Raw genomic sequence first — 14,038 nt, 5'->3', positions numbered from 1 at the left:
CCGAGCAGTGACGATGCGACCTTAATTTGCTTAGATGCAGGAGACGAACCATAATGATTCTTTGATTTCGTTGAAATATCAATACGAGGAAATGGATTTAGTGTATACAGAATAAATCACCAGTGAAACGACGGCGTAAGAGTAAAAAGAAGTATACGTTAGGGAGAGAGTCCCACATCGGATAGCTAAGAGTTTGATAGTAGTGAAAGATGCTTATAAAAGAAGGGTCTTGGTCTTTGGTTAAAAATCACGCAGCCATGTGGTGAGCACAAAGCGAACTATTCTTTCGCCTTTTACTAAAGAATACCGTGTGCTCTCCACGCTTAAGTGGCATACGCCTATTTTTGGAGGGATCGATCTTTGGATCGACCCAACAATATTATCAGTTTATAACTTTGAACTCAATTACTTACATTGAGCCCCTGCCATAGTCAGTTATATTTAAACATCCTCTGTTTCTTGGTGTTCAATTGAACTTATCGAAAAAATTTGTTGTATTAGCCTTTTAATTTCCATTCTTTTATCGAATTCTAGATTAAAAACATGCTTACTACTAATTTCTGTCAATCACTACAACATCAACTCTTTCACTAACCAACCAATGAGATATTACAGTAATCTGTTCCAGGTCCATGAACTCCTCTAAGTTCATCTACATGCACAAAGTTGAAAATTTATTATTCTTTATTTACGTGGAAAGAACATTATCACAACTACGACGAAAAGAATAAAGTTTTCAGATTTATAGCGGGACACTGTTAAAAATTTGTGTTTTGCATATATGTTTCTTGTTGTTTTCCTTTTAAATATGGTTTATTTACTTCTTTTTTTTTGGTTTTTGTTTCTCGGGGAAAGCCTATTCTTACTTCTAAAACCTTGAAACAATCACATAAAATTCAATAGATGACAGAATCTACTATATAGCTTTGATCTTTATTTGTGGCTCAAAAGGTTGTCTACATTTCTAAAACCCCACAAGAACATGAGAAAACTCAACAAATTTTTGAAACATTGAGGTTTATTATTGAGAGAGAGAGAGAGAGAGAGAGAGAGAGGCAAGAGAAGCCTTTTCATATGGATGGGCATGAGATCGATGCATCACTCCTTCACTTTTGTAGTGCATCTTTTTAAGTTGGAATCAGATTTCTCCATAGCTGCAAGGAAAAAAGTAGTTCAAATAAATTAAACAAATTTACAAATTAAATAAGAAGCGAAGATAACGTAGAGAGCGTGCAATGGCAAAAGAACTAGGTGTAGAGATATTAATGTTGTAGTTTAGAAGCTTTTCGATTAGATCGACGTGAGTCATAAGCATACGCCTGCAGCAGTAACGGACTAACCCAAGTGCATCAAGAGCATCACTACATATTCCAAAACCAAATATCAAATTTGCAGTTAGAAAAAAAAACGCAATTTGAGAAGAGAAATTATACAAGCCAAATCATGGAACTTAACACACCTAATACCAAAATGGCTAAAGATTACAATAGAGATACAAAATAAGAGACTTGTAACATCTCAGTAACATGATTTCATGCTTTTAGTAACAGCTAGAGATAACATCTATGAACCTCGATCAAGATTATATGTAGCTTAACACCTAAAAACAAAAGGGGATGAAGATTTAAACTAGAGAGGAAAACAAGAGAATCAAATACTTTCAGTGACCAACCTTCATGCTTCTAGTAAGAGAGCTAACATCTACAAAACTTCAAGATGATCATACAGTACAAAAATTCAATCTTAAACCATCAAACCATTCTATTATCATATTCCCTCTATTGTTCATCTTTTAGAGGACTATACGGATACGAGTTTCATACTCTCGTTTTAATTACATATAATGTCAGAAACATGAACACTAATAAATATAAAACTATCAATATTCGTCTATACAAAGACAAGATGAAAACTCTTCGAGTATATAAACAATCAGAATCTCATGTTCTTCCAAACAATTTCTCTCATAAATTATGACAAAATTTAATAAGCATATAATTAAAAGATCGCTCTATATATACATACCCTTCAGCGTAATCAGCCTGGAGAAGCTCAAGGTATGTACCCCATTTATTCCAAATCACCTAAAACACCATAGATTAAACAAAACAAAAAAAAGCTTCGTAAATCTCAATTCTAAAAACCCTATAGAGAGAGATTTGTCACATATATATAACGAATCGAGATCGGAAGATAAAGAGAAGAAAAAAACGAAACCTTTCCACAAGTAAAGCAACGAACTGGGACGATCATCTTGAACAAATCGAGTTTTTAAGACCTTTTTTTATCGTCTCTAAGCGATTGATTCTTCTTAGGGTTTTATCTCTTTCTCACTTTCGTTTCGTCGTCTATTTGCTTAATTTTACTTTAAATAAAGTCTATCCTTAGTTAAACGGCACCGTATTTGATTTAAGTAAATTTTACAAAACGTCATCGTATTAGGTTTTAGTTAGAAGAAAAAACATTTATTATTATTTTATTCCTGGGAAATATGTAAAGAGAAAAAGTTGTCTTCTTCTTCTTCGTCTTCTTCTTCATCTGCTGCTCGATCTTTTTACTCTTTTTTTTTTTTTTTCCGGTGAAATTAAAATCAAAATCAAATTCGTCTCGCGGCGGAGGTAAGTGAAGAAATCAGACGAGAAAATGTTGGAGAAGATCGGATTACCTCCGAAGCCATCTCTAAGAGGAAATAGTTGGGTCGTTGATGCTTCTCATTGTCAAGGATGTTCTTCTCAATTCACTTTCATCAATCGCAAGGTTCTCTCTTACTCTTTCGTCTTCTCTCACTTGCTTATCGCTATCGCCAATCTTTTTAGAGTTTCTTCGTCGATTAGTCTTCTGGATCTAATTTTGTTCCCCCGTTGTATCGGGAAACTTCATTTGAATGATCTGTTTCTGGCAATAGTCTCATTCGATTGATGCGCTTTAATGATAGAGATAAGGTTTATGAGTGAGTTTTATGTAATTTTTGTTTTGGTTTGTAGCATCATTGCCGGAGATGTGGGGGATTGTTCTGTGGAAGCTGCACTCAGCAAAGGATGTCACTACGTGGACAAGGTGACTCACCTGTGCGTATATGTGAACCATGTAAAAAACTTGAAGAAGCTGCACGGTTTGAGTTGCGTCATGGTTACAAAAACAGAGCTGCTAAAGGTAAACATACCTATGTTTAGGTTTTCACTACTGATCTTATCGATGATCTGCTAGTTTTTGGGATTTATAGAGGTTGTGAATTTGTTCAGCAGGTAGTTCTAAAAGGAATTTAAAGAATGAGGATGATGTTCTTAGTGAGATTTTAGGATCTGATGTTGATGTATCTTCTTCTTCGGAATCAGTGTCTAGTACTGACAGGATTGCTCCTAAAGAATTGGGAAGTAGCAGCAAAGATATGGAGTTGGATGCTGTCTCAGCTAGTCCTGAAGATTTGCGTAAACAAGCAGTAGAAGAGAAGAATAAGTACAGGGTTCTTAAAGGAGAAGGGAAATCTGATGAAGCTTTGAAAGCGTTTAAGAGAGGGAGGGAACTTGAGAGACAGGCTGATGCATTAGAGATTTCTATTAGAAGGGACCGGAAAAGGGCACTTTCTACGCGAAATGTTCCCGAGACGAAGAACAAGGCTGCGACGAAAGAGTCTAACAAATCGCAAAAGCCTCCACGTCAAGGGGGTAAAGGTAATGATGATTTGGCAGCTGAGCTGAGGGAGCTCGGGTGGTCTGACGATGAAGAAAAAAAACCAGCAGCTGTAAGTTTGGAGGGAGAGTTTTCGTCTCTTCTCCGTGAAATTCCAGTAAGGGCTAACCCTCAGAAGAGTGGGGGAATTGACAAGAGTCAGGTTATTGCCCTTAAGAAAAAGGCTCTTGCCTTGAAACGTGAAGGGAAGCTTACGGAAGCTAAAGAGGAACTGAAAAGGGCTAAAATTTTGGAAAGGGAACTTGAAGAGCAGGAACTTTTGGGTGGGGCTGATGAATCAGACGATGAGCTATCTGCACTTATTAATAGTATGGATGACGACAAAGAAGATGATCTGTTAGCTCAATATGACGGGGGGAGCCATGATTTCGACATTAGTAATCTTGTGGGAAATGTAGATGATATTGGAGTTCATGGTGAATATGATGTCACAGATGAAGATATGGAGGATCCAGCAATCGCTGCTGCATTGAAATCTTTGGGTTGGTCTGAGGATCCTGGACACCGTGAGAATATCCACACTACAAATAACAGAGATGAAAGTTTAGCTGAAATTCAGACATTGAAAAGAGAGGCCCTTAATCTAAAACGAGCTGGAAATGTCGCAGAGGCTATGGCTTCACTAAAGAAGGCAAAATTACTTGAGAAGGAACTAGAGGCTGGTTATACATCCTCACGAACTGTTGAAACAACTGTCACTGAGAGGGACACGAGTCCGAAACTTCCTCCGAGAAGCAGGCTAGTGATTCAGAAAGAACTTCTTGCAGTGAAAAAGAAAGCGCTTACTTTGAGAAGGGAAGGAAAGTTTAATGAAGCAGAAGAAGAATTGAAGAAAGGAGCAGTTCTCCAAAATCAGCTTGATGAGCTGGACAATTCGTCAAAGTTAGCTGCCGTGGGGAAGGCCACTCGTGAAAAAGGAAATCTTGGAAATGATCTGCCTGATATTAATTCTATGGATGATGATGGAGAGGTGGGTGTAAAAGATGAGGAGTTAAATGATCCGAGTTACTTGTCGATGCTAAAGAACTTAGGTTGGAACGAGGAAGATAATAATCCTGCAGGTTCTTCATCAGAAAAATCTGACCCAGTTAGTTCTCGACCAGGGAAAACAACAGAAACTCTAGGTGCATATGAAGTCCGTGTTACCAAACCAAGAAGAAGTAAAGCTGAAATACAACGAGAACTCTTAGGGATGAAAAGAAAGGCTTTAACTTTGCGACGACAGGGTAATGTTGATGAAGCCGAGGAAGTTCTGAACCAGACAAAAATATTGGAAGCTCAGATAATAGAGATTGATTCAGGCAAGAATCTTTATGCTGACAATGATCAGCTGAAAAAACAATCTAGTGATATTGCTGCCGCTAGTGGGATCAATGAAGGAGATGATAGCGTTACAGAAAATGATATGAAGGACCCAGCATTATTGTCGACTCTTAAGAATTTGGGATGGGAGGATGAAGAACCCCAAAAAAGTGAACCTGCCTTAAGTTCTATGCAGTCAACAGGTCCACGGATAGCAGCCAAAAGCAAGGGACAAATACAAAGAGAACTTCTAGACTTGAAAAGGAAAGCACTTGCCTTCAAGCGTCAAGGGAAAGCTGGAGAGGCTGATGAATTATACAGTAAGGCCAGTGTTTTGCAGGCACAACTCGCAGAGCTAGAAACCCCCATGATGGAGTCGAAAGGCTCAGCTTCTGCAAAAAACCCTGAGAACTATATGGACGTTGATTTATTAGTTGGATTGCAAATGGATGACAAAGCAGTAAAATCTGCTAGTGTTTCTCATACTGCTCAAAATAGTTATGACTTGTTAGGAGACTTTATCTCCCCTGCTAAATCCGGTTCCTCTAACGTTGTTTCTCAACCAGGCCAGCAGCAACCAAGTATGATGGATTTGCTGACTGGTGAGCACTCTGAGAGGTCTGAGATTCATGCAGAAAAAGGAAATGCTGAGACCAAGTCAGACTTTGGCTCAGGAAACAATCAAGGCACTGCACAAAGAGTGGCACGTGAAGAGTCAGAGCCCAGTAGTATTCAATCAGCTGCGGTTCAAAATACATCTCCTCAGAGCAACCTTAAACAAGAAATTCTGGCTCATAAGATAAAGGCACTTGCGTTTAAGAGAGAAGGAAACATGAGTGAAGCCAAAAAGGAATTGCAACAAGCAAAATTGTTGGAGAGGAGACTACAAGAAAGAGAAGATCCCTCTCCTGAAAAAATGGGACGAGATAATATGGTTTCTACAACGCAGGATCCTCCTGCTCGAGAGAAAGAGAATAGTCCTTCAAGTTCAGCTCCAAAGGCAATGTCTAGTCGTGACCGTTTTAAGCTGCAGCAAGAGTCACTAAGTCACAAACGTCAGGCCATGAAGCTTCGGAGGGAAGGTAAAATGCAAGAAGCTGAAGCTGAGTTTGAAATTGCCAAAACTCTTGAAGCTCAATTGGAAGATTCAACATCCTCTAAACCAGAACCAGTGGACGATGTAGCAGTGGAAGATTTTCTCGATCCTCAACTCTTATCTGCCCTTAAAGCTATCGGATTAGACAATCCAATAAATCCTCCATCGGTGAGCAAATCAGGCACAACACAAGCTGCTGTGAAACCAAACCCAGTGAAGGAGAGTAATAATAGTAATAATAATCAAGAGAGAAGTCAATTGGTGGAAAGCATCAAAGCGGAGAAAGTAAAAGCTGTGACACTGAAACGTGAAGGGAAACAATCTGAGGCATTAGATGCTCTTCGACGGGCAAAACTTTATGAAAAGAAACTAAACGCTCTTGCTTGATTTGATTCTTCCTTTATTTAGGAATTTGTAACATAACCGTAAAATCTTGCTGTGAGTGTTTTTCAATAACCATATTTGTTGATGGAAACTACATAGAAGACTCCTATACATTTGAAATCAGACCATTCTCATTTGCCTGTTACTTCCATTTCCATCCATAGAAGCTTATCTCTCCCTAGGGTAAGATCCCATCATTTCATCATGTATGATTCTCGATTCATTTTCATAATGGTCTATCTCTAAATTTGGTCATCATCATGGTGACTATTTGAAAGCTGCAACATAGCTCTTGTTTTGATTTTGTAAGACTTGTTACTAATTGTAAATTAAAATTGGCAAATAGTGTGACCGTCCATTGATTTTGTATCAAGTCTTCGATTTCAACTATTTACCAATAGTGTGACCTTGGAAAATCAACGGTCTTGTTTTGTAACTATGACCGTCCATAGTTAGACCTTCGTTCGATTTTTCTCGAATAAAATAATTGAAGACTTGTTACTAATGGTAAATTAGAATTGGCAAATACCAAATAATTAGTTGCATTTTTAAAAAGATTTTAGGCGAGTGACATTTTTAAAAAGATATCTCAAGATATTGGCATTTCTGAATTTCCCAACTTTAATATTAAATTTAAAACAACATATAAAATAACTAATATATATATAGTATATGTTATAGAACTATAAATATCATATTACCCCTGGTCAAACGTAATTAGATGAAAAACAATAACATTCAATGTATTTTCTTTTCAATTTAATTCTATTAAAGAAATAAGTAATTTTCTTTTGACTATAGAAAATAAATAGAAAGGTTATATTATTTTCCAACTTTGACAAAGAAAAATATCCTCTACGTATATTTGTGTTATTATATATTAATCAATCTATGTAAAGAAGAGCTCACTAACAAACACAAAAAAAGAATATAAAAAAAATGGTTATCACCATAAAAAGTTTAATCGCAATTGTTTCCAGTATCATTTTCATCGTATTTTATGTTCATTGTCAAATAATAACAGCTAGTGCTCCAGATAGGGGTGGGTGGACACGCAATAGGTAAACTATACCAACCATTTAGTAATCTTGAGCTAGACTGCATAAATGACATATGTCAATGTTTTTATTTGCATCGTCTTTCACTTTCACTTTCATTTCACTTGAAGATTAAAAAAAAAAAACAAAATTTGTTTCTTTTCTTATATATCTTTATTAAAAAAATTAACATTTAATATAAAAAAAATTAACATTTGGCTCCTAACGATTGGTCCTCTTTTTCTCATCTTTTCTACGACTTCAAAACTCTTTGGGTCGTCTTCCCTCACTTCTTTTTGTCCAAAATTTCATGATCATCGAATTTCAAAGCGGATTATTTTGCTTTGGATTCTAAAAAACTTTAATTTCAACAATTTCATTTGTACAATTTGGACTAACAATCTTGGAGTTAGTTTCTAATTAGTGTTTGATTGACAAATTCTTTTTTCATTTTTATATATTTTATATTTTTTAGATGAATTGGTCATTGGTATATTTATAACCCATTTTTTAGTTATGAACATGATTTTTTCCTATCGAAAATAAATACTCATATATTGGTGTACTCTTTTGTATTAATAAATAGGTTATGAACCTCCGCAGGATGATTATTGCTTCGATTCAGTGGCGTGTAAGTCCTCACAGCAAATAGGTTGCCTTGTGTTTTGTAGTGAAGCAAAATATGATCATGGCGAGTGTTTATCCGGAGGATTATGTTGTTGTTATGATGATGGTAGCATAATATGACTAAGGGCCTGATTGGTTCAAACGATGTGGTTGCGGGAGATTGTGGAAGCGAGCGATTATAGTTTCAAGCGTTATTAAGCGTTTTGAACGACTGGTTTAACGGTTTAAAATTAGTGCGTTTGCGGGAGGTTTACGACTGATTGACCAGCGGGTGAAATAGAGGTTGGAACATAATAAAATGTGATATATAATATAGAAATGTTTAAAACACAAATTTTTAATTAAAATTGTTTTATAATTTAAATTTATTAAAAAAATCTAAAATAATTATTCAAAAAACAAATAAATTTCATATTGAAATACTTATTCCTTTATGCATTAGGCTTTTCACCAAAAATTTAATCAAGTAATTTGATAAATGACAAAACATATGCTTTAGATCGTAGATCTTTTCTCTTTTCTCTTAGATCGTGGGTCAGTAGTTGCATCGGTAGAAATGGTTAAGTGAGAGTTGAGAAGAGTCACTGGTGATTTGTTTTAATATTTTTCACAAATAATCTTATTTTTTTAGAATTTCTGATGAAATATTATATTTATTTAGATTTTTTTGAACTTATGTGCGATGTGTTATTAAATTTACATCAAGTTTTCCGGGTTATTGTTAATTGGAATATTATTTTCTTTTAACTGTTTATTTTATAATCTCTGTAATCGTATCTGTACTTCATTTTCTCCCATCCTTAATGAGTAAAATAGTTAGATAAAAGATATAACACAAAAGAATTTCATTATCATTGATTTCTTTTAATTTTTTTTATTAAAAAAATAAAAAAATCCAACCGCAATCGCCTGCAACCGCAAACGCTTGCGGAAAGCAGCTTTGGAATTCAGTGGTTTGAAACGGTTGGGAGCGATTGAGAGCGTTTTATGTGATTGGTTCCAATCGCTAGCAACCGCTACCACCCGCAAACGCAGCGTTTGCGGGAGGTAGCGGGAGAACCAGTCAACACCTAAATGTTATTTTATCTGTCTGAAAAATAACAATTTTCATATGTTTTGATATATATATATATATATATATATATATATATATATATATATACTATTTATGTTGGAATTCTCATTTATAACCTCCAAAAGCATATTTATTGAAAATTTCTTAGATGAAGACTCTTTTATTAAAAAACAACAAACAAAAGAAAAAACAAGAGAAAGACTTCGCTCGAAAGAGAGACGTTTCAAGCTTTCTTGATCGTGGTGACTATTTCTATTTGAAAGCGGCTAAGGTCTTTTGTGTCTACTAGATTTGGCCATTTCCAGGGAACTTGAGTTATTGTTGTCAATTGGATTCCTAGAAACCAAGGGAACTGAGAAAGATTGGTAACTTAAGCGCTCAAATTTGTTTCAACATGACTTTGACCACTAATGGGCTAATAAAAACTGACCCAAATCCAATTACCCGTTGTCTCCTTCCTCTAATCTGATTTCTTCTTCCTTCCTTGTGACGATCTCTTTCTCAATGGCTCAACTCTCCACTTTGTTCTCTCAAACACAGATTCCTATTTCCAAATTTGAGGATTAATCAATGATTGAATTTCGACACATATATCCTCCAATTTAATTTATAGCTCTATCTAGGCAAATTGTAGTTTAACTCCATTCGCGTGAAATGAGAAATTTATGTTTTTTAAATATGTATGTAAAAACTTTAAACATCACTTAAAATGAAGCCTAGAGAACATAAAATCATTAAAAATTTGCAAATTATAAAACAAAAGTTTAAATAATGATAGAGCAATTGTTTTTTTTTAAAAAACATATATAACTATGTATAAAATAATAAATATCATATTCAGTGTTCAAACCTATTTAGGTAAAAAATAATTGAAAGATTTTTTTCATTTACAACTTTGACTACAATTCTATAAAGATTTACTTTTGGATATAAATCTATAAGAAATAAATTGAAAGATTTTTTTTCATTTACAACTTTAACTAGGAAAAAATACCAGTTACGTATATTTGTATTATTATTTATAATCAATCTAAGTAAAGAAGAACTCATTGAGAAAAACATAAGAATAAAAAAATGGCCATCACCACAAAAACTCTAATCACGTTAGTTTTCAGTGTCATTTTCATTACATCTTATGTTCATTGTCATACCACAACTGCTAGTGCCCCAGGCAAGAGCATACCGGAATACGCAATAGGTAAACTATATATATACCGGCATATGCGTTTTTTTTTTTTTTGCATCCTCTTTTATTTTATGTTCCATTTTTATGTATTTAATTTTGTATGTATTGGTCTATTCTTATTTCTTATACCCCATTTCATATGGGTTTACTAATTTTTATCAATAACTAGATCGTGATTTCGGGAAGAAGCCTGAGTATTGCATCAGATTAAAAGCGTGTGCATCGAAAGGGGCAGGCGATCGTTCCTTAGGTTGCATTGTGTATTGTCATAACAACCAGTATGCTTATGCTGTTTGCATTGCAGGAGAACGATGTTGTTGTTATCATCCCAATGTAGTATCTGCTTAAAAAATACCATCGAGACTTTTTGGTTTTTCTTATAACATTGTATCAACATGCACTTTATTGGAGAGTGGTTTGATAACCTGGTTTACAACCGGTTATCTTACAAACGTATATTCGATTCTTGTTCTGTTTTTACAATATCTGTTATGTAACAAGCTCCATAACAGAGGGAGATAGTTGCAGATACTCTTAGATTATTTGTTTCTGTTTGATCTTTATTGTATATATGTAAGACAACCTCAATGATGAATAAACATCGATATTCATCGGCATCTGTTTATTTTCACACTTTTCATATGTTCTGAATAAAAAACTAAAGCAAAGTAAAAGATCTACAACATGTGAAAAAGTATGTCTAATACACATTATGTTGTTTGAGAGTATCTTCGTCCATAGACCTTCGTTCGAGTTTCCTCAAACAGAAAAAGTATTGGACGTGTCTTGAGAGTATCTTCGTCCATAGACCTTCGTTCGAGTTTCCTCAAACAGAAAAATTGAAGACTTGTTATTAATGGTGAAATTGGCAAATACCAAATAATTAGGTGCATTTAAAAAAAAAAAAAGATTTTAGGCTAGTGACATTTTTGAAAAGATATATCAATGTTATTGCATTTCTTATTCCCAACTTAATATTTAATTATAAACAAATATAAAATTAATTACATATATAACTATTAATATGATATTACCGGTGTCTTCAAACATAATTAGGTGAAAATCAAAAACATTCAGTGTAGTTCTCTTTAATATAATTATATAAAGAAAGAATTTAATTTCTTTAGACTCTGAATCTATAGAAATTAAATAGAAAGACTATAATAGTTTCACACTTTGACCAGGAAAATTACCATTTATGTATATTTGTGTTATTATATATAATCAAACCTATGTAAAGAGGAGCTCATTAACAAACACACAAAAAAAAACAATATAAAACAAATGGCTCTCACCATAACAAGTCTAATCCCATTTGTTTTCACAATCATTTTCATCGTATCTAATGTTCATTGTCAAATAACTACTGCTAATGCCCCAAATAGCGGTGGATACGCAATAGGTAAACTATACTATATTAGTAAATTTGATCTAGACTTTATAAATGACATATTTCAATTCTTTTTTTTTTTTGCATCTTCTTTCACTCTCATTTGAAAGAAAAAAAATTCTTTGTTTCCTTTCGTATTTATCTTTATTGGCAATTTTTAACATTTAATACAAAATGAGCAAACAAATTCCAGTTTTATATTTTTATCTTTTGTATGAATTGCTCATTGGTGTATTTTTATGGCCCATTTTCTAGTTATGAACATGATTTTGTCCTTCCGAAAATGAATACTGATATTGGTGTACTCTTTTGTATTAATAAATAGGTAATGAAATAACGGAGAATAGGTTTTGCATCCAATTAATGGCGTGTCATTCCTCACAGCAACTAGGTTGCCTTGTGTATTGTAATGAAATGCATTATAGTCATGGCACGTGTTACTTCGGAAAATCTTGTTGTTGTTATAATGACGATAAGAATGTGCCCAGGGCCCCAGTGTAACATAATATAACCAAATGTAATTTTATCTGCCTGAGAAATAACATCAACAGTTTTCATATGTTTTTTTAAATATATATACTATAATGCTTGCTACCTGAAATTTACTCACGTTTGCCCTCTTCGACTTTAAGTTTGAGTATATATGAAAGGATCAAACGATGAGGAACCTGCCTCCAAGGCTCCAACGTACCGGAATCGTGGTTGGTTTTTGTACTTGCAGCAGAGCTTGCTTTTACTAATGGCAATAGATATTTTATCTCTATCTCTGTTTGCAGCGGAGAATATATAATCAACAAGACATGTTCGTTTGTTCAAATTTTCTGCAATTTTTTTTTGTATTTTTTTTGTTATGCAAGTACAGAGTTCGTCAGAAATAGAACATTCAGGAATTATATACTAAATGTCAAAAGCTGCATCACTTTGTATCTGCATATGTGAATCATTAAACATTTTTACATTTCCTTCCTATGGCGAAACTGATTGAATCATAGAGATTAAATCCTGAAAGATGTGAAAAAGGGTTTAGTGGGTTAGCTATAGTAATTAGGTTTTTTTTTTATATATATAGGAATGTGAATATCATATAAATGAAAGAGTTGTAATGTTGATTTATTAGGTTAAAAGAGCTATAGTAATTAGGTTAAGGTTGATGTATTAGTAGAAAAGAGTTGTAATGTTGTAAGAGAATATTATCCAAGATTAACAATGTAGAAGATTAAGGAAAACACCTCTTGTTGTCTCTCTAGACTAAATAAACAAAATCTGAGTGAGAGATAGTGAGGAAGACATCTAACCTAAAAATAGGTTAAGAAGTAAATATACCAACACATAACAGTAAAATTTCTAGTTTCCGCAAAGACTCATTAGCAAATCAAAACATATATGGGAAGTAGATAAGTAACCTGCATTTAGGGATGTTAGTAATGGGTCGTTCTGTGTTACACGAGTTTGAAATGACAGTGAGAAAGTGAACGAGACATGTAACATGACGAGCTTCTTGGTTTTCTTTCTTTGCCATTATTGGTTACAAATCGCAGCGATAAGAGTTTTTTATAACTATGTGTTTGGTTGCAAAACAACAAAGCCTAGCGTCTTTTACGATAGTCCTTTTTCCTTCTCTTTAGTAGTTTTCAACCGTTCATTCGATTCCCAAGCATTTGTGTTATGAGAGCGTCTCCTTCCATAGGCTGACCTTCGTTCAAGTTTCCCCAAATTGAAATCAAAGACGACATAATTCATGGCATTTTTGAAATTAAGTTATATGTCATTTCTCAAAATTTCTAAATTACAATACAAAATTGTAAATAAATATAAAAACAAATATATAACTATATATGTATAAAACAATAAATATCATATTACCAATGTTCAACTTAATTAGGTAAAGAAACAAATTAAAATGCATTTTTGAAAATATTTCTATAAAGAAATGCATTAATGTCTTTTGACTATAGATCTATAAAATAAATAAATTGAAAGATATATTATTTGCCAACTTTGACCAGAAAAATACCATTTACAGTATTTGTGTTATTATATATAATCAACATAAGTAAAGAAAACCTCGCTAAAAAAAAAAAAAAAAAAATACAAAATAAATGACTATCACCATAGAAACTCTAATTGTATTTTTTTTTCATCATATCATTTGTTTATTGTCATACAATAACTACTAGTGTCACTGGTAGCGGCGGTACTACATACCCAATACGTAAACTAAATCACTATAAATTAATAATTTTACTTGAGT

General features: G+C 33.7%; 2 protein-coding genes, 2 long non-coding RNA genes and 1 other non-coding gene across 7 annotated transcripts; 4 read left to right on the top strand and 1 right to left on the bottom strand.

Moving 5' to 3' along the window:
- The first annotated feature begins 253 nt into the window (after window positions 1-253).
- LOC147926100 (U5 spliceosomal RNA) lies at window positions 254-370 on the top strand. The gene has a single exon (XR_015585597.1). It is a non-coding gene; the product is annotated as a U5 spliceosomal RNA (small nuclear RNA).
- A 525-nt stretch (window positions 371-895) lies between these two features.
- On the bottom strand, window positions 896-2,343 carry LOC104752825 (DNA-directed RNA polymerase subunit 10-like protein). Its single transcript, XM_010475082.3, has 4 exons — window positions 2,218-2,343; window positions 2,026-2,084; window positions 1,235-1,361; window positions 896-1,154 (listed from the first exon to the last, which is right to left on the bottom strand). The coding sequence occupies exons 1-4, from the start codon at window positions 2,251-2,253 to the stop codon at window positions 1,128-1,130; spliced, it is 249 nt and encodes an 82-aa protein (XP_010473384.2). The 5' UTR covers window positions 2,254-2,343; the 3' UTR covers window positions 896-1,127.
- A 108-nt stretch (window positions 2,344-2,451) lies between these two features.
- LOC104752824 (uncharacterized) lies at window positions 2,452-6,617 on the top strand. 3 transcript variants are annotated; one of them, XM_010475080.2, is made up of 3 exons: window positions 2,452-2,757; window positions 2,985-3,153; window positions 3,243-6,617. In XM_010475080.2, the coding sequence occupies exons 1-3, from the start codon at window positions 2,644-2,646 to the stop codon at window positions 6,473-6,475; spliced, it is 3,516 nt and encodes a 1,171-aa protein (XP_010473382.1). In that variant the 5' UTR covers window positions 2,452-2,643; the 3' UTR covers window positions 6,476-6,617. The 3 variants fall into 3 exon arrangements, with proteins under 3 accessions (XP_010473382.1, XP_010473383.1, XP_087349171.1); XM_010475081.2 differs by having other exon boundaries at window positions 2,455-2,757; window positions 3,246-6,617; XM_087493045.1 differs by having other exon boundaries at window positions 2,494-2,757; window positions 3,336-6,617.
- A 3,626-nt stretch (window positions 6,618-10,243) lies between these two features.
- On the top strand, window positions 10,244-11,014 carry LOC147926099 (uncharacterized). The gene is made up of 2 exons (XR_015585114.1): window positions 10,244-10,409; window positions 10,567-11,014. It is a non-coding gene; the product is annotated as an uncharacterized LOC147926099 (long non-coding RNA).
- Window positions 11,015-11,641: 627 nt separating this feature from the next.
- Window positions 11,642-12,346, top strand: LOC147926098 (uncharacterized). The gene is made up of 2 exons (XR_015585113.1): window positions 11,642-11,799; window positions 12,113-12,346. It is a non-coding gene; the product is annotated as an uncharacterized LOC147926098 (long non-coding RNA).
- Window positions 12,347-14,038: the final 1,692 nt, after the last annotated feature.

This window comes from Camelina sativa, chromosome 16, assembly GCF_030686135.1.
Source record: "Camelina sativa cultivar CO46 ecotype springtype chromosome 16, ASM3068613v1".
Taxonomy (NCBI): domain Eukaryota; kingdom Viridiplantae; phylum Streptophyta; class Magnoliopsida; order Brassicales; family Brassicaceae; genus Camelina; species Camelina sativa.
This window is presented reverse-complemented; position numbering and strand designations above follow the sequence as displayed.